Source organism: Ochlerotatus camptorhynchus, unplaced genomic scaffold (genome assembly GCF_037179485.1).
Source record: "Ochlerotatus camptorhynchus isolate MF236.1 unplaced genomic scaffold, CSIRO-AGI_Acam_v1.1 ptg000365l, whole genome shotgun sequence".
Taxonomy (NCBI): domain Eukaryota; kingdom Metazoa; phylum Arthropoda; class Insecta; order Diptera; family Culicidae; genus Ochlerotatus; species Ochlerotatus camptorhynchus.
This window is the reverse complement of record NW_027040853.1, coordinates 135,145-159,797: the sequence shown is the minus strand read 5'-3', so window position 1 is coordinate 159,797 and position 24,653 is coordinate 135,145. Positions and strand designations below refer to the sequence as shown.

Below are 24,653 nucleotides of genomic sequence, written 5' to 3'. Positions count from 1 at the left end.
CATACTTAAACTTTAAAAACCCTTAACATTCAGTTATTATTACTGTTGCTGAAATATGTCGTATTGCTGAGAAAAACGTCTTTTTCAGTTGCAAGATAAACGAAAATGTCAGACGTTATGCGTTGTTATTGTTTTGCCTAAGGGAACATGCATAAATGGATTCTGTGACACTACCCCGAATGTCACTACCCCGAACGCCATTACCCCGAATAGTACACTACCCCGAATGGCCACTACCCCGAAATTAAGACAAATGGAAGAACAGCAAGGGATCAAAAGAAGGGTAAATTTTTGAGAAGGAAATTTCCTTTTCTAATTTATACTGAATACAAATGATAGGATTCTATAACATTTCCCAGAAAACCATTCCCCCGAAAACCATTCCCAAGAAAAGCATTTCCCAGAATGAACCATTGCCCAGAAAAGTATGCCATGTATTAGATTGACTATTTTCGTTTATTATAGTCACTCCTGGAATCTTCTTTCGCGTATATAAAAAGAAAAGAAAAACTTCTTAGGGTCTGTTCATAAACTACGTAGACAGGTTAGGGGGGTTGGCAATTGTGCACGGTCCATACAAATTTAAAAAATTTTGTATGGAAAATTGTCTACGCAGGGGGAGAGGGGGTCAATAATCCCAAAAAAAACTGTCTACGTAGTTAATGAACAGCCCTTAAATGGCTCAAGGGGGTTTCCCATCTTTGAAAATATAACAATAGGAACTAATTAATTCTTTGGATATACGATAAAGAAGGGAATATTCCTGTACGCGATGAACGCTTCCAATAGGAAAATGAACGACGTCATCGAATGGCGCATCCTGATTGGCTGACGCAGCCGATGAAAGAGTATAAAAGTAAACAACATTGCATTTCATGTTTCATTCTGTATCCTGCATTTAACCATTGAAGAGGAAGCAGCGAATAAATAAAGGCAGAATTGAGAACAGTGTCTCATTCTTTTCGTCCGAAAACGGAGATTTCCCGAGCATTCGTGCTTCGTCCAGTTCCTGTTCGTTCATCCACTGGTTGCATGTGATGATCGATTCACCTTCCATAAGTTCCACCTAGTGGACACTTTTAAAAGAGTTGAACTTTCCTGTTTCCCTGCTCATCGGAGCCTTGTGTTCGGCAGTTTTGCCATGGTCCTTCGAGAGAGAGAGAGGTTTACTTCGCTGGTGGCTGTAGTGGTTACAGCTGTTGGCAGCTCAACGACTGGTGGCTGAAGAGTTATCAGCGACCCATCGTTCCTACGCTGTCCGCTGTGGTGTGCGCAGCCAACGGTACATCGTCCTTTCGCTGGTAGCTGTGGTGTGCACAGCTGTCAGTGGCTCATCGTCCCACTACTGGTGACTGTGAGGTGCACAGCTGTCGGTGGCTTGATCACGAGTTGTGTCGTGGTCCTTCGTTCGAGAGAGGCAGCCCGTCGCTGGTGGCTGTAGCGTGTACAGCCAACGGTGACTCTTCGATCCATACGCTGGTGGCTGTGAAGTGCATAGCTGTCGGTGGCTCGATCACAAGGTAGGTTTTCGTCTGTGCTGTTGTGGTAAGGGCAATGATCTACCCCAAGAGAGATTGAGTACAGAACAATTCCCTTCTTTTAATATATAAAAGAGAACATAATCAATTCGTTAAATATATGATAAAGAAGGGAATATTCCCTTCTTTGAAAATATAACAAAAGGAAATATAGTTGAAAATGCTAATTTCAAATAACAGACTAAAGTGGTAATTTTTATACGATAGATGGAGGAGATGAAAGTCTAGAGTTGATAGTTCCGTTAGAGTACGGCAGTGTGAAAATTGCATATAGAAAGTAGATAGCGAGCTAGGACAACTTTTAAGGAAGGTACAAATCGGTTTTTTCATCTCTCTTTACCAAACTCCCCCTTTGGAGCGAGATGGTGACGTCAATGGATGGAGAGATCCATATTCAGGGCCTTGCATTGGCGCTTTGTAATAAATAAAATATGTATATTAAGCTGTTCTGTAATATAAAACTGAAATATAATATCAAATGACCAAAAAAAATGATAAATTACTAATTTCATCATCTTTTCTGGGGAATGCTTTTTTGGGGAATGGTACATTCTGGGGAATGCTTCCCTGGGGAAAGGTGCATTCTGAGGAATTGTTTTCTGATGAATGTTATAGAATCAATGATAGTTTTTTATTGGAATTTAGGAACACTTAATTTGCTGTTTGCTGTTCACAATCTGAAGCCTTCCTGCTCTTACAACTGAGCCGCCTCGTTGAATCGCATTCACAAAAAACGAAGCCATCTTGTCATTAAATCGTCGTTTAACACTCAAACGAACATAAAAATAAAGCTGCCCAAATCTTAAGTTTTTTTTTTTTAATTTTTAAGTAGCTTCCGTTATATTTTATTTCGAAGATGCAGAATAATAATAATTCTAACTTTATTTTAAAAATGTAATATGTACAGGGTAAATTATGGCTTCGGCACCCATTGACTGTTTTCGGCAACCGAAATTGAAACGTTAATTTCACTGTATTTCCCCATCAAAACTCTTCGCTGAATGTATTAAGCCGATTCCTTACCTTTTCAGCTTCAATCTGATTACATTTTTACGACTGTGCAATCCTGTTATGCCATATTTTTCTTTAAATTAAATATACACACTACAAAATACGGCTGATTTTGAGTTGCCGATAATAGAACAACTGATTAACACGCAGTTCAAATGGAAAGGGTGCCGAAGAAAAAGAGACTGCCGACAATAGTTACACTCACCTGAGAAGTTTGGAGCGTTGTAAAAACATGTTCAACCCGTTTTGATCAATTCTGTCGATTGGAATTGGTAGAACAGCAAGCAGCAGATAAATGTCATCAAACAAACCTGTCATGTATGTGTGTGATGCTGAGAAATCGCTAATAGAAGTTCGGACGCTGCTTAGACTGACGAGAATACGTAAATTCCCCTAATTTATTAAAAACAAATTAACAAAAGATCGAAAAAACTCGTAGTTTTTTCGGCTTTTTGTGTTTTTGGTCTTTTGTGTATTTCGGCCTTTTGTGATTCGGCCTTTCGTAGTACTCCTATATTATTCTAATACTTAATATGAAATATTATCGGTATAGATGAAAACTGGAATAACCCATCAGCGAGAAACCATTTTACTTTTGTTCTGTATATTTATTGAACATAGTGTTGGAAGTAGTGCGCAGTAATCACACAATAATGCGCTATGCGTAGGGAAAAGTTCGCGAATCTTAGTGAACTCTTGCTTCACTGATTACATGAATCAATTTTAAAAATGCTCTTATATGTACCTAGACATAATAATTATATTAGCAAATTAAGTGCTTCTAAATTCCAATAAAAAAATTATCATTTGTTTTCAGTATAAATTCCAAAACGAAATTTCCTTCTAAAAAATGTACCCTTCTTTTGATCCCTTGCTGTTCTTCCATTTGTCTTAATTTCGGGGTAGTAGGGCATTCGGGGTAGTAGGACATTCGGGGTAGTGGCATTCGGGGTAACGGCGTTCGGGGTAGTGCCACAGAATCGGTCATGTTACCCCACTTTCCCCATGTATAGGTTCTTTTTGTTCCATGCTTCAAACTTATCAAAAATGGTTGTAGTTTTTTCTCATTTTTATTGATTTTTTATGATTTTTAAAATAACTATAATTGATTTTCTTGTTTTTGTTTTGTTTATATCACACAGTACTCTTTCCCACTTCAACCCTTTTCAGTGTCGTTCAACATTGTATGTATGTGCATGAGCCAACCTTCTGCTCTCCTACTAGATGGCCCAATCGATGTTTCCTGCTTGTCCTATACCTACGTTCAACACGTTAGAAAACGCTGACTGGTTTCGTTCGCTTCTCTTGATTTCGCACTACCCTTAATGCTACAGTAATCTTTAGGATGTTTATCATTTCTTGTTTTGTCTTTTGTAATTCACTTCCCATCATCAGCAGTTCTTTATATTGTTCTTTTTAAAATAAAAGAATAATGCCGCGCTGATTTCTAGCAATCAATGCTCATCTAAATGTTCTCACGCATCCGTTTCTGGTTTATCTGCTTTTATGTCACTTCCCTCTTTCACACCTATTCTCATTATTTTTTTTATTTATCATTAAATTTAAGTTATCAATAACTATTTTTATCATTACTTACACCTAAGATTAATATTTCTTTAATCCTCCATCTAAGCCTTATCTAACGCACGCTTCATTTTTTGTTTTCATTTTCATTGTATAAATTAATTTCATGTTATATTCTCTAAAAAAAATGAATAGAAAATTGGTATGTCTGCAGTTCTTTACCTCAATGTGTTATTTCATTAAATAAGATCCGATTGCTGCTGATAGGTTATGCGTCGCCTGCTCAAACAGCAAAACATATGATTCATAACTCGAGTTCCATTATTCGTCACCTATAATAGTTTTCATTTCTTTTTAATTTTCACTTTAAACGGAATCTTCCAATCAACATACTAAATTTAACTTTTTTTGTTTTTAATATTACTTCTTTATGCATATGCTATCAATAGAGGTTTCGCTTGCTCAGCGTACAAACCGTCCACAGCGTATACGCACATATGCTTACTATTACTAACTTTTACATATTTAATAATTAGCTGTATTACTTTCAAGTTACTCACATTCTCACTCGTGGGAAAAAGAAAAAATAACCTAAAAATGGATCAACTTGTCATTATGCACCTTGCCGTACATTCTTTTAAAACGACCATTCTATGGAAAACAATCACATTCATACTAAGACACAAGCACACTAGAACCAATCAAAATTCAACTTACTTGCTATTACCAGAGTTGGCTTTTTTATTTAACTTTAATCCTGACTTTTTGACGCAATGAAGATCTCTTCGTAGCAGCAGTCATCATTTGTTTCTGCATGTTTGCTCATTTTGTGATCTCTGCAGCATCTGACACCATATTAATCACATAGAAATAAATCACGATTTCTAACCTCTTTTCTTCGTTACAGTAACTTGCTTTGCATGTAAAGAAAAACTTGTTGCGTTTTATTAACCATTCATTTTAGGATATAATTGCTCTCGTGTGTAAGGTTTGGAGACGTTTCCCTTTTTTTGATAAATTGAATCGTAATGAGTGCACTAGTAAAGGTAAAAGTTATCATGTGGTAAGACAAAACAAATTTTCCACATTTAAAGATGATTGTTGATTCTGCCTAAGTAAGATCCAGACCACAAATAATAAAGTATAGGCGAATAGAATATATAAATAAACAGTGGACTAACTCGCCAATCCTCAGTAGACAGTCACAGTATCACCTTACCCCTATTATGGAATACAGAATAAGGGTGTTATTATCTTCAAGTGAAACAAAAGTAAAGCCATGGACTCCAATGCACTGTTTGGCACAATATTTGAAATAATCAATATCATTTTACAATCATCAGTTATGACAACAAAACTTGTACCTAGTAAGAAGTTTTACGGCCCAAACCCAAAAATGAACTCGAGCATTTCTTATCAGCAAAGTGCTATGAAACGAAAAATATAATTAACTCTACATAACTCGAGCTTGAAGGGACTATAGAGTTGGAGATATTAACTGCCATTTGGACATATTTGAGGATCTTCTTTCATAAAAAAAACGTATGGCAGGGCCCGGCATAACTGATTCTCTCAACGCCTAACGTAGATGTAGGCGACAACGCAAAAGAACAAGAATAGGTAGATATCTGCAATTTCTTCATAACTCTGCGCGGTATGTGAAGCGAAGTTAGAGTTGAAAAAGTGAGGAATGTTTGTGTTTACTTTTCTTTTTAGATTGACGGAAGTCCAAATGTTTGCGCGAAGTCGTCGCACGCCTTAAAAACAAAGAAGCCAAAACGCAACAATAATTTTTATCCGTGAACTCCGTGCTCACAAATTAAGTTTCGATGGTTGCTAATCACTTCGAACTGGACCAATGTTATAGTGGTTTATCAAAACGCTTTAGTCAAACGGTAAATAATAGTGAGGAAAATGGTTAAAAGCATGTAAGAATGATAACATCTGAGAAACTAGATAATTTGCGTTGCGTTGATTGAGATGTATTAGGTTTTTATGAGAATCATGCATTCTCTATAAATTACGAAGACAAGGCAATGATTTCACACAAATTCTTGTTTAATAAACTGTTGACGCTTGCTTCGAATTTAAAACACGTATGAATTCATGCTTTTAGTTTCCTGAGTGTTGGGTAGTTGGACACTCTAGCTCAGGTATGTATGTGTGGCAAAATAAATTCTGTGTTGCTAAAATTACATGAAAATGACAACAATGGCGTTTAACACACAGACTTACACGGTAACCGCAAAATACTCAATAATGATTTAAAAAAGAGCATTTTTAAGGGAAAATGAGAATTCCCATTAAGAGTAAAATTTTACCCATAAATGAGTAATTGATACCACAGAAATGAGTAAAAGTTATTAATTTGTGAGTAACAGTTCAATCCAATTCCCTCGAAAAAACATACTTTGTAGTCATTATTGCGTACTTTAGTCATTATTAAATATTTTTCGGTTACCGTGTAGGCAAAAATATAAATATATCCATTCGTTGAATTTTCCGATATGATGCAAGCGTTGTTTGGTTTCCGAGTGTGAATTAAACAAGTATATACATATTTTTCGAAGTTTCATTTATCTGAGTCCATGAGACACATATAAAACTGTAATACACTTGCTCTTTAGCTGCCCTAGCATATATTAGTGTACGCTTGTTTGCGTGCGTTGCTTCAGCTTACCAGCAAGAAATAGAACAAACAATAAACATCCATTTTTTAATTATTGCCATACGTTTTCGAAAAACTTACAAAAGTTGCGGTTTGGCCTCACTCTAGTGTTCGTTTCTTAAAGGTTATTAGGTACTCTTGCTATCTAAAACTGAGAACCAATTACAGAAACTTGTCCAATGGAAAAACACGAACACAGGCAGTATTAATTGGTGGTAGGTATGCATTAACCAACAAATAGTTCAAACAAAATATTTAAAAAAAACAGGAGCAACTCTACATTAACCGCGTATTAATCGGACATTAAAATATGTTGCTGTATCAAAATTCGTTACGCGTTTTTCCCCACAATTTCAACCGAACGTCTTTCATCTTTCTTGGTTGCGATTGTTGTTTGTCGTGGTAGTCGTAGTTGTTGCAGTCATCATTTCTGTCGTTGTTCCTAAATATACTCCTTCAGGGCAATTGCTACTGCTATCACCACTGATAGTAGCACTGCTCCCATTTTCCAGCATCATCTTTTTGAAAATGGTACTGTCAGCCCCACCATTTCTTTGCTGAAACTGCTCATTACTGTTTTCATTTTCATTGCTAAGTTTATGTTTCAGATTATTTTGTTCAGTGCTGAAGCTATTTCCGCTACTAGCACTACTGGTTGGAACTTTGATACCGGCGTTATGCACGTTGTTGTTGGTAATACCGCTGTTGCTGCTATTGTTTTTAAAATTAAGGTTACTATTTATAATAGCAGCGACAGCAGCTGCAATACTGTTACTGCTACAGTTACTATTGATATTACTACTTTTACTACTACCATTGCTTTGAGGAACAACAATTCCGTTGGCGGTTGCGGAAGAAGGAGTTAGCACCGTCGTTGCCGCGGTTGATGCCAAAGTGGCAACAGTAGTCATCGCACCAACAACGGCAGTGATCGTTCGCACCGGTAACTGACAACTGCTAGCTTGGAGGTTACATAAAGAAGCAGTAGAGCTAGAAGAGTGTGGCGCAAGGATCGAATTCACGATCGTGGCGTTTGGATGATGATGGTAGAGCTTGGCAGCCGCCATTGGTGTTATCGTCGGATTGGCAGATGCTGCTATAAGGTGGTGTGCATGGGCCGCGAAGGGATGATGCTGGTGCATTGCTGCTGGATGTTGCTGATGAGCTGCTAGGATTATCGTGTTATTTGTGTTGGTCATTAGAGATGGCGCGGAAATGAGGCTGCTGTTCATATTTGCGGCAGCGGCGGCGGCGGCGGCTGCTGCTGGATTGGTAATCAAATTGAAATGAGCGGCCGGTTGATGGCTGGTTGGAGTTGCTGTTGCCGACGTTGCTCCCACTACTTTACTGACAATGCTGTTGTTGGGGCAGTTTTTCAACATATCTCATTGCGTCTGATATTGCGGCATTGCCGCATACATCATTGGTTGCTGGGAGGAAGCAGCAGCTGCAGCAGCGGCTGCTGCTGCTGCTGCCCCATTCGTGGCCACACCTGGAACGGTTTGCATGCCCCACCCAGCAGCAGCCATGTTTGGCTGCATCATGCGATAACCTAAAGGAAAATTTTCATCAACTAAAGTGGTACATCATAGACCAAATATTACCTAACATACCAGCAGTTCCTGCCTGCTGTGGACTGGCTGCCGCGTAGGCATAAGGATATGCATACCCTTGTTGCATATACTGTGCTTGCATTTGAGGATAACCCTGAAACACGAAACAAAAATCATTAATTTAGAACCGCTCAAATGAAAGTTAACTGTAAGGGATTTTTTTTATTATCAGTCAGGTTTGGGCCGAGGGTCTCCGAGTTTTAAGTAATTTTTCCCACAGGTAGATTTGATGATAATAAGAACGAAAAAATTTGAGATGGTTAATTTCCCGGAAAATTTTAGTTAAAGTTTTCGCAAGTTTTCCATTTGGCCCATTTTGTCCGATAAAAAAAATCCCTTGTAACATCTTACCGGATACCAATAGCCCATTTGGCCGTACGCGGAGTAAGGATACTGAGCGGCTCCCGCAGCAGCAGCTTGGGTCAATTGTGGATTTCCACCATGCTGTTGGGCAGCGGCGGCTGCCGCTGCAGCTGCTGCGGCCGCTGCTGCATTCGAAGGTTGCAATGGGCTGCCTGCTATGCTGTTAATACCGATTCCTACCATACCGGCAGCTGCCACAGCGGCATTAATTCCATTACTTGCCATTTCGCCACCGTTCTCCTTTCCCCAGTAACATTTGACTGGAAATCCTTGTATTTCGCTATTGTGAGTACCTTCTATGGCTCTTGCTGCGGATTCCTTAGAATTAAACTTGATGAATGCGTAGCCTTTGTCTTTGAATACTCGAATGTCTTGGATTTGCCCGAATAATCCGAAGTGCTTATGAATAAGGTTGTCAGTAATAGCATTTGGAGGAAACCCGCCACAGTATACGGTGGTGTTTGTCGGTCCGGTATTATTGTATATTTCCTCGAAACCAGGAGTCTTACCGCTTTTAATGCCTGGAAAGATACAGAAACGCGTAATCAGATTGGGTTGGTGAAGCATAAAACATACGGCATGATACTAAGTCTATGTAAGGAGATGTCCGTAAACCTGGAGACGAACCAGCCTCTGGCTGAATATTTTGATAAAGGGGGTATTCGTGGAAAATGACACACACATAAACCAGCTGTAACTTTTGAACTATTATCCCAAATGACTTGAAATTTTCAGTAAAGAATGCTTAGTCTATAGCGTACATATGTGATTTTTATGAGAATCAGAGAGATGATTTAACTCGAGTAATGTTTATGAGAACAACAAACTGTCTAATACATTTTGTACAGTCCCAAATTTGAAATCAACGGTTATGCAAGGACATTCTTTTTTCATTATTGCTGTTAAATCTTGGAGCCAACCCATATTTTTAGCAAATTAATCACTTCAAAAATTTGGGTCATTTTGACTTTCTAAATTAATTGAATCAACCTTTCTAAACAAATAAAAAATCATTCCTTTTACGTCAAACTAAAACAGCTTTTTATGTCGTAATCAGTAAATAAATTGAACAATAATTTAACTGAATATATGTAATCCTTTTATTTATCTACTATGATCTATTATATTATTATTATTCTTTACTTTTGCATATTATTTTTTCCTCCTTTTCCAATGGCAAAGTACTATATATTTTCGAACGCCTCCAACGTTCATAACATGGGTAGGGTAAGTGAATCGGTTATGGCTGGCACTAATGCTTCAGTTATTGGCCCTAGTGACTAGCTCAAATTTGAAATAAATTTTCAATTTTCATGTCAAAATCTTGTAAATTTCCAAGGATGATTTTTTTTTTTTTTGATGAAAATCCATGATACACAGCATTTCTTTTGAATTTTCTTTTATGGTGAACACTTTCACAATAAATTTGCTTCCAACTGTATTTTTTATCAATAGCTGACAAAATTACAAGTAATTTTTGTTAATTAACATTGACTGTACAATGCTTGGTCAAAAGTTATGAGTTTTTGAAGTTTGTGGTGTCCGAGAAAATCGGAAAACTTTAACTAAGCTTTTCCGGAAAATTGGCAACCCTGATTTTTTTAAATTTACTTTTGTTAATGAATGAATGAATGAATGAATGAATAAAAATTAACTCTACCTAAGTTGCGAAGACCCTTCGGCCCAAACATGTTCGGTAATTAAAAAAAAAATCCCCAAATGCCCACCTTGATCATGAGCTGTTGTACTTCCGTATTTAATTGAAGTACCGTCGAACGGTGTTTCTTTTGACGTTTTTTTTTTATTGTGTAAGCGAATATGGCCGTATAAAATACATAAAATAGATAACAATAGGATGTGATGTACATATGGTGTGTAATGAGAACCATATGAACGATCAAGATTATAGAAAATGTTCGCCATATAGCCATCAAACCGCAGTCCGAAATATAACAGAGGAACTACTGTGGACACGTGATATTTTTTTTGTAGTGTAGATAACTACTTCGGCCTAATCGCCCATTTTGGGCCTAACGAACAGAAAACTTTAAATAAATCCATGATTTCAGAGTTAACAAGTCAATTATCCGTTTGGTACGATACTTTAGTTAATACGCTACGGAACGAAGTCAATGAGAATGCGTGATATGAAGGTTAGCACCCATTATTCCCAAAAACAAAAGAAGCGCTCCGACCGAATAAATTTTTATCTTTATCTGATAGGCCGAAGTGAATTCATTGGCGTTTCAATGCGTTAGGAAACTTGTAGAAAACATCAATTTCATTTTGAAAATGTAGCAAATCAGAATTGTTAAAGATTTCCATGTACAGTTTCATATTGTCAGCATATATTAGCACATTTAAACGATTTAACACAAACTTCACGTCATCCACAAATAAAATAAATAATAAAAGACCTAAATGAGATCCCTGTGGAACTCCAGAGGTAACATTAACTGGCAAAAGTGACACAGATTGCACGAAATTATACTTTTTGTTACCAGGTTTGACGAAGGTTTTTTTCAGGATCAAGTCTATCAGTGACTATGTGAGAAACAATTTTATCAGTATCGCGCGAAAGTCTGTTAATGACATGAAAAATCTCAGCACTGAATCTTACTTCATGTTTCATTCAGAAATAACAAAAACTATAGAACTGGAAAGAACTGCTCATGTTTAAAAGAATGAAAAAATCCTATGATCATCAAATTTGGATGGAATAAATTTAAACAACAAACCTTTTGAAAGAAAGAAACAAATACAAGCAAATTTAAACTCTTTCCCGCCCAGTGTTTTGACAAAATTAATTTAAAAAAATCAGTATCTCTGTAGTGTCTTGAGATATTGGTCTGGATTTTTTTTCGATAATAGAAGAATTAGTACAGACTATGTTATAATATTTTAACAAAAATCGGTTGTAATTTCAGAAAGTTATAGCTTACAATACCAAAAAGGCATGGTGCTCTAGAGTAATCATGGGCAGAAAGAGTTAAATCCATATGTTCAAGAGTGCATTGGTGGCTCGAGTACTGGAGTTTAACGTTTTTTCCTTAACATGTAATACTTTGGCAATAACCGTAGAGAAGACACACAAATACATTTTCGCACAATGAAGCAGACAAGACCAGTACGTGGGACATAAATTTATGTCATGTAGAATTTTGCTGATTTCTGGCTAATTATAGCATTTATTTTATGTTTATTGCATGGAATTATAATATAAGAATGAATACTAACCACTCATAAGCATAGATGTTAAAATTATGCGTAAATAAAGGAGTTGATAATTTACTGTCACACGCAAGCTTGCAACTATAAAATGTAATACAATGAATTGTATCAGTTACCAAGTTATATGTCTCCACTTCATCAATACTAAATTCAACGCGGTTTCACAAGAATGACCTTCCCGATATCCCGATTGTTCTGGTATTAACAAACTATTAAAATTTAAATACTCCAAAAGCTGGCCTTTCACAACAAGTTCTAAAATTTTTACTTTTTTATCATGAGCTGTTTTTTCATGTAACTATTTAACGGTATAATTAGTAATTTTCAACATTTTTGCCAACTGGTCATTATGCCAAACGCCATTATGTCAAACGGTGTAGAACTGTCACGCCTTAACATTATTGTAAGCAAATCAACCTGCATAAAATCGCGAAAATAATGGATAGGGGAAAGTGGGGCAGTTTCGACATAGGGACAATATGACCACCCTACTAAAACTCAACAATAATTCTACATAGAGCTGGAATTAGGGTGTACCAGCTTTTTTAAACAATGACTTCTCTCGATGATTTCTAGAAAGTCAAGAGTCGGCTACGCAAATCATGTTGATGTTGATTTGTTTGATTCTCCTATACTTAACTTAAATCTTTGTTTATTAGTTAGGTAGCTTCCGATTTTGCAAGTTGTAGTTACATTTTTATACCTGGGATCACGACATTTTTACCTAGGGGTGAGTACTTAAGGGGGTCAGATATTGATAAGTCTAAATAACACTGATGAAGACTGCACATTGTAGTCGAAATACGTCATGAATACCAAAATTTATTAAGTGGGGGTAAATGGAGGATAACCTTTTTCGCTGTATTATAATTAATGACTGTTACATTGGACGCTTTGTTATACATAATCTAGAATCCCTTTCACAGACCTCAGAATAGAGTACCTAACACCGCAAAATCAAAATCGCAAAATTTGCTTTAAAAAAAAACTGACTGGTACCAAACCAAGGTTGCAAATACTTTTAATAGAAACTGAGCGATCGATTCAACCTCTGATGGTGAATAGGGGAATGTCAAAAAAATTATGTGAGCAGAAATTTTTGCCGTGATACATAGAAAGCGGAACACTTTTTCACTTTCCTGAATTGATTCATCTGAGATACTCCAAAACTTGATCTACAGTTTAAACATTTAATTCTGCTCATTTGTGCAATGATCCTGCTGGTGTTCAAGAATATTTTTGTTGAGAAAAATGAAAAATTATAATAATAACAGTGGCGTCGCCTTAACCTCAATCTACCTGTGCACCAACTCTCAAAACATAAACAATTATCAAACTATTGTTTGCAATGGATGGATATCGAATTAACAAGAAGATTAGATGTGTTTTTCAACCGATTCAAGTATGAATATGGCATTAAATCTGGGTTTGAAAGTTTGTGCATAGGTAAAAAGTGAGGATACACGACGCCACTGAATAATAATTTACTGCCGTTATACGCATAAGAGTCGCACGGTGCATAAGGATTGCATAGAACATGGGACAGTTATGCGTATAACGGCAGTTTAGTGGTTATAATTTTCCGGATTTCTTGTGTGTGAATAGTTTAGGTGCAAATCTGTGAAAAATCGAATAATAAGACAATTCTCGCGTCACTTTTGAAAAGGTCCTCCGCTGTACAACTTGATTAGTCAAAACGTCCTATGTGGTTTTTTTTTCTAAATTGTAGCATGAAATTCAAAGAAAAATTGTGATTTGCGTTTCTACTGAATTTCCAACGTTAAACATTAAAAATAGTATTGCAAAATGTATTGTTTCTAAACAGTTCGACAGTGAGCATGCCTAAGGGCGTAAACGCGATGATCGATTCTCTTCTTTAATAAAACAGCAAAAAAGGTTATCTTCCATTTAATTCCACTTAATTAATTTTGGTATCCATGACAGATACGTATTTCGACTACAATGTGCAGTTTTTATCAGTTTCATTCCCACTAAAGAACTTATCAAAATCTAACCCCCTTAAGTACTCATCCCATAGGTAAAAAAGTCAAGATAACAGGTATAAAAATGAAACTACAATGTGTTGAATCGGGACCTACCTAACTAATAAAAACCAAAGATTTAAGTAAAGGGCGAACACGAAATTATTGCGACACATTCAACAGGGCATAACTTTTTTACCATTGGGTAAAAATCAACCAAATTTTGCACACTTTCTTATTGATGTGTATTGTGTACATGCTGTCAAATTCGAAGTCGTGCTTTTCGATTCAACGAAAATGGAGGTGAACCAACGCGAGTTAAGAGAACAAATTCTTTCCAAACACCTGGAATTTCCTGACCTGTCGCACCGGCAGTTGGGAAAAATGTTGAACATTCACCATTCAACCGTCTCCAGAGTGTTGAAGCGGTTCCAGGAGCAGTTGACGTTGGACCACGGCAAAGGAGCTGGAAGAAAACCGGGACCGGAGAACAAAAAGACGGAGGGAAAGGTGAAGCGGATGATTAAAGCAAATCCCAACGTCTCAAGCCGTGATTTGGCTAAAAAGATCGGCATGTCGCAGAGCTACGTCCAGAATGCAAAGAAGAGAGCTGGACTACATACATACAAGGTACAGAACTTCCCAAACCGCGATGAGCGGCAACAATCGACGGCTAAAACTCGGGCACGGAAGCTCTACGAGAAGATGCTGACAAAATATGGCTGCTGTGTGATGGACGACGAAACGTATATAAAAACCGATTTTAAGCAAATTCCGGGGTTGGAGTTTTTCACCGGCAAGAGCAAGTTCGATGTGGACGAAAAATTTAAGAAGAAGAAAATGTCGAAGTTCGCCTCCAAATATCTCATTTGGCAGGCCATCTGCTCTTGCGAACTGAGGAGTGAGCCTTTCGTGACAAAGGGCACAGTAAATGGCGAGATCTACAAATCTGAGTGCCTCGAGAAGCGCCTTTTGCCGTTCACTCATGGTTATAAATTGTTTATAATCCCTCCTTAACTTTAACTGAAATGGTTTTGGAACCTTACATGAACGTTTGTGTGATAAAGTTTTAACCTTATGTATTATGGTTTTTAGGAAGCGGACCTTACAAATAATGGGTTGTTAAGAACTATTACCATTTCAAATTCTTGTTTTCTCCATACATTTTCGGAAAGAGAACTATATTAGAACGTTTTTACTTATGGTTTGAGAACATTAATGGTTATTGTTATGGTAGTCAGTAAGGCCCATGAATGGTTTTGTAACATCAATCAACTTTATGTGGAATATATCGCGAATTGGTTGCCTGTAAATTAATAATTATCAGTTCGCGATATATTCCACGTAAAGTTGAGCGATAATACAAAACGATTAATGGACCTTACTGACTACCATAACCATAATCATTAATGTTCTCAAACCATAAGTAAAAACGTTCTAATATAGTTCTCTTTCCGAAAATGTATGGAGAAAACAAGAATTTGGAATGGTAATGGTTCTTAACGACCCATTATTTGTAAGGTCCGCTTCCTAAAAACCATAATACATAAGGTTAAAACTTTATCACACAAACGTTCATGTAAGGTTCCAAAACCATTTCAGTTAAAGTTTAGGAGGGATTATAAACAATTTATAACCATTATTGGTAAGGTCAAGTGATGGTTTGCGTTTATGCGGGTTTGATGGAGGGCATCAAGCGAAAATGCGTTCAATTTTACACTCAAGGCTCCATCGATTAACTTTTCTTTTGATTTTTGAAGTAAATATATGTTTAAAACTACCCTAAAATTTTGGCTTGATTCTAAACATTATAAGAAAATTGGCATGACATTTTCGGTGTCGCAATAATTTCGTGTTCGCCCTTTAAACTAAAGGAGAAAAATCTATACAACTCTTTAATAAAGAAAATCCCAAAGGCTTGGGATTCGACGATTCTCTTTTGTTAATAACTCGCTAGATTAACATTTTTCGGTGCGTTTGTTGATAGCCAATACAACCTGTTACAACTCTGCATTGAACAAATTCTAAAAATTGTTTCGCTTAGCTGTAGCAATGCAAAGAGAAAATCGATGAAGAGAATCGATCGTCGCGTATACTGCCGATACTCGCATAATTGTCCCATCTTTGCTTGAATTCCTATTCATATGGGACAGTTATGCTTTTATGGGCAGTAATACGCACTTATGCATGCTCACTGTCGAGTTATAAAAATAATCTGTCGAACTTAAACTTCGATTGTCTCAAAATGGTGGATATGTTACTTTGGAATTACCGATGGAAATTGGCAAGATGTTGAATGAAAAATGCTTTTTATTTGCGTTGTGAAATTCCTTATTCTGATGTAAACAAACGGTTTGGTTGACGTTTCCTCTCGAACTCGCGTGGTGCACTCTACGTTGGTGGTGCATTAAAAAAGCCCTAAGATTGGTTTTCCATGCCCCGCCTTTAAAAATTGAGTACCAATCAAGGTAGACAGGCAAAATGACCGAAGTAACAATCAAGAACCCATCATTCTAAAGTGTACATTGAACAATTTGTTACCTATGAATAAAAATATTAAATTAAATAAATTTAAAATTGCTGTTTTCTTTTTCTTTTTTCCTTGATTTTTTTCCGTCGATCATCGTCGATTGGTACTGAGTACCAATGCTACCGACGCTAGGGAGGCAGCTTCCACACCTGAACCCTACCTATCGACCCATCAACTCTATAGTCGCTACATTCATAGTCTGGCGGATAGAATTTCGATCTATCAAAAAGCGGAACCAATTCAATATATTTAAGAGCAACAATTGAAAAGGTACTATCAACTTTTATAAACAAAACGTGGATTATTCTTTCTTCGCCAATCTAACGCAAATTACCAGCATCATCGGATAAGAGAAACTTTCTCTAACCCAAAGATGGTGTTAGTTTGCGTAGACGAGCCTTGAGTCACGAGAAAAGGGTTTTCTAAGTTTGGTTCGCAATAGCTGATATGCAATTTTCTGTTGTTGTTCGTGATTTGTTCGATTGGTTCCGCTATTTGACAGTTCAATTGGTTCCGAGATTCTATACGCCCAGGGTTACTTCCACTCACTTGCTATAAAAAATGTTTTTCAGAATTATGAAATCATGAGATGGTATAGTGAAAATTAGTACTTGTAAGTTACAAGATGAGGACGTGAAGTATGTGTTTGACACATACAATCTGTCAATATTGCTTTCAGTGCGTCACAATCAGCAATTTTACGACTCGTGAGTGCTCATTCTGAGTGAACGCTCGCGAATCATAAGATCGCTTATTGTAACGCTCTGAAAGCAAAATTGACCAGTTTTATGAGTCAAACACATACTGTAAACCCTCTTCTCGTTACTTACAAGTACAGCATATCTTTATATCATCTAATGATTGCATGATTCCGAAAAATATGTTTTTATAGCAAGTGAGTGGAAGCAACCCTGCACCAGACTATGAATATAGCGACTATAATCAACTCATGTACCGGGGACCAACGGCTTTACTTCCCTTCCGAAGGAAGGCGTGATCAGAGATTTTATGCCTCAGAACATCCCGGCGGCGCCGACTGGGATTGAACCCAGGCCTGCTGGGGTGAGAGGTAATCACGCTTACCACTACAGTACCGGCGCCGCTAAATGGATGTTTTCGTAGCACAAAGAAAAGCAATAGTTTGAATCGATTAACTCGATTTGTTTACAGGAAGTGCATCGTCAAACGAGGAAGCGGTTGAGGTTCTGGAAGAAGAGGTGGTGGTGTTGGATGTGATGTCCCCGGACGCTAGAAAGAACAGCGGAGAGGAAGCAAGCGCCGCTGAAAAAGCAACAGCCGCCTGTTTTCAAGTGCAAAAATGATGCGCACTACTTCTACAAATTCGGGATAGTGGACTATACCGAGAAGGAGTGCATAAAGGACGAAGAGGAGGCCAAGAGGCGGGCGCTGCTGAAAGAAAAACAAAGAAGCAAAGGAATTGCTGACACGGATGAAAGTGGAAGCTTAACTCAAGTCTCATCTAAGGAGAAGGAAGAACTCATAAATAATACTCATTAATACTTTATTGTAATTATACAAATATTGAATAGTTCTCGGCTCCGTGGAGTCCTTTTAGACATTTGAGCCTAACAAATAAACTAATTGAAAAAAGGGGGACTCTCCATCTACACAATGGTTTAGTGAGGCGCGTTTTCATTCTCGAGAAGTTCGTTGAAGAAGTAGGTAATTGTTTACGTTTGCGACATTGGCCCATATGAAAGAAAAATCGAGAATAATTTCTTGCAAGTGTGAAGCCTGAGGCCTACTGAAACTGTTCATTTAAGTTAAGTCTAAAAATTCACTTTTCTCTATCGTGAATGTTTCAAAAGTGTTTGACTAGCTGAAAATGTTAAAAATATTGTAAAATTTCTGCATCAGAATGTAAGATTTACCACAGCTACATAACTAATCATTGGCTTCTAACTTAACAAGATGTATTCTAGTTTTCCATAAAACAATATTACTTATTAAGTATAATTGGTTGTGTTGCGGTTTTTTTGTAACTTATGTAATAATTTATCATACAAGACAAAACTATACATTTTATATTATATGTGTACACTGTTACTCAAGTGCTGTTCGATCTAACAGCAACGCAAGCCGATTTTCATACAATATATGAACAACAACTGTCTACGTAAGGGGAAGGGTGGAGGTAGTTAAGGTGTCTCAAAAATCGTCTACGTAGTTTATGGACAGCCCCTAATGGAACCTTTCAAGTACGGTCAAGTTTGAACAAGTGCTATTAGCATTAGCACTAACTTATTACTGCTGAGATGAATGACCTTTAAGGTTAAAATCCCATATAAAACGAAAACAACAGCAAACTTATGATTCAATATTTGCTTACCTTTAAGGTTTTCGCGAGGCGCCGGTGGTTTCCTGGTAGACCAATTGGTCCGAATGCTTCGCGATCCTAGCCATTGTCCATTCATCATCTGTATCGCATTCTCCGCTTCCGCTTTCTTTACGAACGACACGAACGCATAGCCCCTGGACTTGAGAGTTTGTGGGTCACGGACAATCCGACAGTTCGAAATTTCCCCGAATGGAGCAAAAGCCTCTCGCAAGGTTTCGGTTTCGATTTCTGGACTCAAGTCACCGACAAAAATGTGATGATGCTGGCTGGTGTCCGTTTTCGGTTGATTGCCGGGACTGGTTGCCCAATTCACTTTGATTTCTTTTTTGAGAAACAATCGCTTATTCATGGCAGCCAGTGCAGTCTGGGCTGATTGATGGTTGGAATATTCAATAAATGCGTACGGATCGCTGCTGGCTTCGCGTATTATTTTACAACTTTTCACTGAACCCATTTGACCGAACAACGCGCACAGTAGATCCTCCGTCACCGATTGGTCGAGATTTCCCACATATAGGGTTTTCGGGTACGCTTCCTCCGTCATTTTGACTAATGAATGTTGCTAATGACAGATGCCAAAAAAATAATCCAAACTGCTTCTCCAGTTGCTTACTTTTTTTTCGTGGCTACTGGGCTCCGCTTTTCGTCTCTATGCTGCTGCGGATATGGGAAATTGCTCAACAGTGTACCACAGACAAGACAAATTTCCTGATGTACGTTCCTTTGATCTCGCTCCGCAGATCGTGTCTTTTTCACACTTTTCGTGTGTATGTGCCTAAAAACGAAGCACTGATTTAGGAAGAGGATGAAAGAAAACTTGTTTCGCCCGAAATTCGCTCCCCTTCGCGTTTTCTAGTGGTGGCCACACACGTAAAATGTTGTCTTTTCCATTAGTTCACGAAACGAGCAAAAACATATAGAATCTTCTGTGTTCACTTGTCCCAGACTCGGATATGCTATCACACACTGGCGGCGGTCGTCTTTTCTAGGTTAATGCAGAAATAATCAAAATTGTATGATTTTTTTTTGTTAAATATTTTGAAGAAAACTTTCATCTACCTCAGCCTAAAGAGCTGTGAGCTGCTCTCGTTGCGAATGTACGGGAATCAGTGCTGCCAGTTTTCAACTTTTATTCTTATCCAAAAAAAAGAATGCAGTGTTGTTTGTTTTATTTTTGTTTTCTACACGTCAAGTTTCCTATGTTTGAAATAATAATATGCTTAGTTTATTTCAGGTTCCAAACCCGAACAAAAACTATACTCGGCACATCAAGATGTTCGTATAAAATAGCAAACCTTCGCACTTAAAAATATCACCGAATCTGGAAATTTTTACTTAACTTTAAACAACTGTTCGGTAAAAATTATCGATATTTCATAGGTTTCCCCTACAATTAAGAGAACATTTGTATTTATTTAATTTATCTATCCACGGTCCATACAAATTTAAAAAAAAATGTGTATGGACAATAGTCCATTCTAGAGAGGGTCCAGTATACTAGACCCTCTATGTGCGCGAGTGTTGGTGGTCCGAAAGTGAGGATAACAATAACAAACCAACATTTTTGGCTGGAGCGAAAGTAAGGATAACAAACTTTGCATTTGAAAATGAGATTACGCAACTGTGCGTGTTATACATGTCAGAAAGCTCAATTGTCTACGCAGGGGGAGGGGGCAAGAATTAAAAAAAACTGTCTACGTAGTTAATGAACAGCCCCTTAACTCGATTTTTGAATTGTTTCCTTTACTCCTTATTCTAATGTTGTCAAAAACTGAAGCACATACCCACAGGGGTAGTAAAGTGTGGGAACCCAATGTTGAGTATAATCATTTTCACCTAATTTTGGGTACAGCTATCTTACTTTTGGGTAGAACCACGCAGTCACTATATATACTTCTAGTTCCCGATATCATGCGGGCGTGTTACCGCCGCAAACTTATGTGGATTATATATAAGCGCCACCGAATAAAATGCTCTGCGCGCTTATTTGGTGTCCATATCGTGCAGCGATGATAACGCGCAATTATCTTGCAAGGTACAATAAATGAAAACTACTTTGGCCCGCTTCACCTAATTTTGGGTTCCTGCACTAGTGAAAAGAACTCGGAGGTCTATTTTTGAGGTACAATGGTTTCAAGAAAAACTTATTCAAAAAGAGCAACGTCTGTTTGTCTGTGCTTGTCGCATATTTTAATTCGAAAAATCCTGAGGAAATGGGCAGTGAAAGGATGGTGCTAATTGAAATCGCAGAAGAGTGTGGATTCACATCCACTGCAATCTAAAAATGTATCGAGTCAAAACAAAATGTTCGGGAAAAAAAACTACGCCCGTCGAAAGTAACTTAGAGACTGAGTCGAGTTGACCCACTTTTTTTGTCCTACAAATCTTACTCAGTTTCTTAAAAAGTGCTATGAGTTGTCTTGTAAAATCAGCCACGATAGCGGCCATTTGTGGATTCTATCAATCTAGTCATTAATGTTTAAAAATAGTTCAGATACCCCAAACCACTTGCCGACGTATCTGCGTTTTAAAATTTAAACCGGTGTATCTGATATGACGCAAAATGACGTATCTAACACGTTTTATATAACAATCAAGGTGTCACAACGACGTTTCAGTCAGGGTTACAGGGTGAGAAGTATGAATGCAAAACGATATTATAATAAAATTTTATCAAAACTGTAGTTCAAGATCAAGAAAACGCAGCCTAGGGAAGAGAACTTCTTCCATGATTTCGGCGTTTACAAGTCATTTATGCGTTTGGTACGATACTTTAGTTCAAAAGCTACCGAACGAAGTCAATAAGAACGCGTGATATGAATGTTTGCACCCATTATTCTCAAAAAACAAAAGAAGTGCTCCGACCGAATCAATTCATGTAGGTATTCATCTGATAGGTCAGCTCAAAGTAAATTCAATTGCGTTTCAATGCGTTAGGCCGCGTTTAGATTTTAACAATATCACATTTTTTTTTACTATTTATTGAATCTCACGATAGTACGGATAGCTAAATAAATTTAGAAGGCAGTGAAAACATTTCATTTTGTGAAAAAAGAAAAATAAAAGAAACCACTCGAAAAATAGAAGCAAAGGGCGGGTTGTGCTTAATGGGGCCAAAATTAGATCTAGGCCCTATTGTATAATTTTCAAAAACCCTAACCCTGTACTTAACTAACAGATCGAACAAAATTAGCAATGCCATTAAATAGGATTTAATGAAAACAACTGGATATTGCTTTCCTGTTTTTATCATTAATTTTTTTTTCTCAAATTTTAGATACGCCCTTTTGAAAAAGAATGCTTCAATTATCGATTAAATGCAAATTTTCATTATGGTAAATAAAAGCAAACCCATAATCTTGTTAATAACGTATTTATCGACAAAACATAAAACTTTGGACGAAAATATTCTAAAAATTAATGACAAACAAAAAACTGGCAGCACTGTCAGGAACGCAGATTTTCCTTCTTTCTCCGCACCGCGGGGGGAAAGTTTTCCTTCGCATTCAACTCACTACACTCACACTGTATTGTATGTTCCGAGGGGATATTCTTCTTTCTATGAACCCACACTAATAACCAACTAACACAATACACGAACACACATTCGTTTATGCTCGCCCGCCGATATTTCGCGGACTCCGTAGTTCACGAAAGAAAAAAAAAAAAAAGACCGTCGATTCCGCGGATCTCGCAAACTTCAGTACCGGTCACAATTTTTCTCACCCCACCCGGAAGTACAACGCACCGAAAGAAAATGCTCGAGTTTTCCACTAATCCGGTTGCCTTTTCCGAGGCTCCTGAATCGCGTTTCTTCTTCTTTACTGTCCAGCACTACTGCTGTTCAGTTCTTTTAGTCTACTTTGTCTACCTCTACACTGCTGCTGCTTGATGGTCCGTGATCGGCTGGTTTCAATCTCTCGCTCGGCGACAACAGCATTCACCATTTGCCACAATTGCAAATGTTGGTACTTATACAAAGCCAAGATTTATATAAAACGTTAGATGGTTAATCCCATGGTGGGTATATACATGGTGATACAGTTTTGTCACTATATGTATTGGCGAGAAGATTGCGCGGGGGGGGGAGTGCGGTTTTAGAGCTAATTGTAAACAAACTCGGTCGCTGTCAGCCCAGTGGCAGGCTCGTAGGCAACATGTTATACCGTGACAGCGGGCTCGGGACATGTTGCCTAGTGTCAAACGCTGCTGTTGGTATACACAGCAAAAAAAGGTAATATCAATCAATGTAATTCAAGCTGATGTACACAGAAAAAAAATGTAATATCGATCAATTTAATTCAAGCTGATGTATGAAATAATGATGTAATAGCAAAAAGCAAATACAATATTACATAAATGGATGTAATTTTGTTGGCAAAATCGATGTACATCGTACAACGTTATATTACACAACCGATGGATTGACCTGGTTGCAGCAGTTTGGATGTAATATTCAACAACTTTTTTCTCTTTTCGCGGGCGCTGCATGCGTGAACGTAAGCGAAAAAGATGCGATCCACAAAACTCGATTTCGCCGGAACGTATCTGTTTACAGTTCAAAGCGAAGTTAATTATTTGCCAAGTGCGTTTTTCATGCAGGTGAAAAATGTAGTATGATATTTGAGAATTTCAACATAAATGTAAGGGTTGTAACATATTTTTTCAGAAGATATCGTAAAAAATACAAAAAATAGGTTATCTATGCATAAAGGCATGTGGATAAATCATTAAAATATAAATACTGTTAAATTGTTGTACGCCAGAAAACATAAATTTCTATTTGTTACGATACAATGCTCAAACAATGAAAATTAATGTGATAAGATCAAATTTGTTCGAGAAAAATCAGTTGTTTATATTGTTAAGAGCATCTTTACAATAAAAACAACTGATTTTTCTCGGATACATACACATGCTGTTATGGATGGGACAACCTATTTTATTTTTTACGATATCTTCTGAACTGATATGTAACTTTTAGTGCACAATCCCCCTATTCTGCAAGTGACGTGAGTCTCTATAGGAGAGTCACGTCACACAAGGTGACAATTGTCACTTCACCGGTGACAGAGAGTCACATCCATTCTAATGGATAACCGAGTGGATAACTTATTCCTGACGAAAAATCCATATGGGACTGTTATGCTGTTATGGGCAGTATGTGGTTTGTCTTATGGAATGTATAAGGCGAGGTATAAGCAACAATCAATTCGAAACTAACGATTTTAAATTGGCTTGCTACTTGACTAGCCTATTGGTCCCAAGCAAACGATTAACGTATCCCATTATCGGCGAAATTCTAGTACTACACTATGTTTGTTTTGATTCGTTATGCAAGTTTGACAGATAAAATGAGGGGTTCGTGGATTTTCCTATGTTTCGAGGGGTGCATCGATTAGCTTGGGACCGAAGATAGTACCAGAGCTGAGCCAAAAAGTTGAGCACGTATCTTCGGGACCTTCTGGTCTTAGAGTTACCTCTATGGTACAAGGCTCATATTTTGGCAAAATTGTATAAGTGAAACACTTCAATCAAATAATAAAGTTTCTTGTAGCAGTAAAAAAATATCACAGATTAAAAAATTATCTAATTGCTAAATAAAAGCATTAGAAGATTACTCTGTCATTTTGAAATTATCATCACTTTCATAGTATAGTTCTTCTATTTTTCACGGGAGCTATTGGCAAATCAAGCGTCATCTAAACCGTTTCACATACATCATTACATCAGAATAAGGATTTTTGGACATTTCCGTAGGTATTTGTCTTGTTTCACGGTTTTCCACAGATCTTAACTGATTTGTATCTCAACTATTCACAAGAAATCCGTTA

At 37.3% G+C, this 24,653-nt stretch overlaps 1 protein-coding gene across 10 annotated transcripts; it reads right to left on the bottom strand.

Annotated features, from left to right (window-relative positions):
* Window positions 1–3,600: 3,600 nt before the first annotated feature.
* Window positions 3,601–22,769, bottom strand: Rox8 (TIA1 cytotoxic granule associated RNA binding protein Rox8). 10 transcript variants are annotated; one of them, XM_065232219.1, is made up of 5 exons: window positions 22,691–22,769; window positions 18,811–19,594; window positions 8,706–9,238; window positions 8,346–8,448; window positions 3,601–8,293 (listed from the first exon to the last, which is right to left on the bottom strand). In XM_065232219.1, exons 2-5 carry the CDS (start codon window positions 19,361–19,363, stop codon window positions 8,127–8,129), a joined length of 1,356 nt encoding a protein of 451 aa, XP_065088291.1. In that variant the 5' UTR covers window positions 19,364–19,594; window positions 22,691–22,769; the 3' UTR covers window positions 3,601–8,126. The 10 variants fall into 10 exon arrangements, with proteins under 10 accessions (XP_065088291.1, XP_065088283.1, XP_065088285.1 ...); XM_065232211.1 differs by having other exon boundaries at window positions 18,811–19,804; window positions 22,344–22,767; XM_065232213.1 differs by having other exon boundaries at window positions 18,811–19,799; window positions 22,344–22,767.
* Window positions 22,770–24,653: the final 1,884 nt, after the last annotated feature.

What these genes read in the sequence shown, in the direction of transcription:
- Rox8 (XM_065232219.1), bottom strand. Translation starts at nt 19,363, where the DNA reads ATGACGGAGGAAGCGTACCCGAAAACCCTATATGTGGGAAATCTCGAC. An exon ending in GCCTCGCGAAAACCTTAAAG is followed by an intron (nt 9,239 to 18,810) that starts GTAAGCAAATAT and finishes GTATCTTTCCAG; the next exon opens with GCATTAAAAGCGGTAAGACT. An exon ending in AAATGGGCTATTGGTATCCG is followed by an intron (nt 8,449 to 8,705) that starts GTAAGATGTTAC and finishes TTCGTGTTTCAG; the next exon opens with GGTTATCCTCAAATGCAAGC.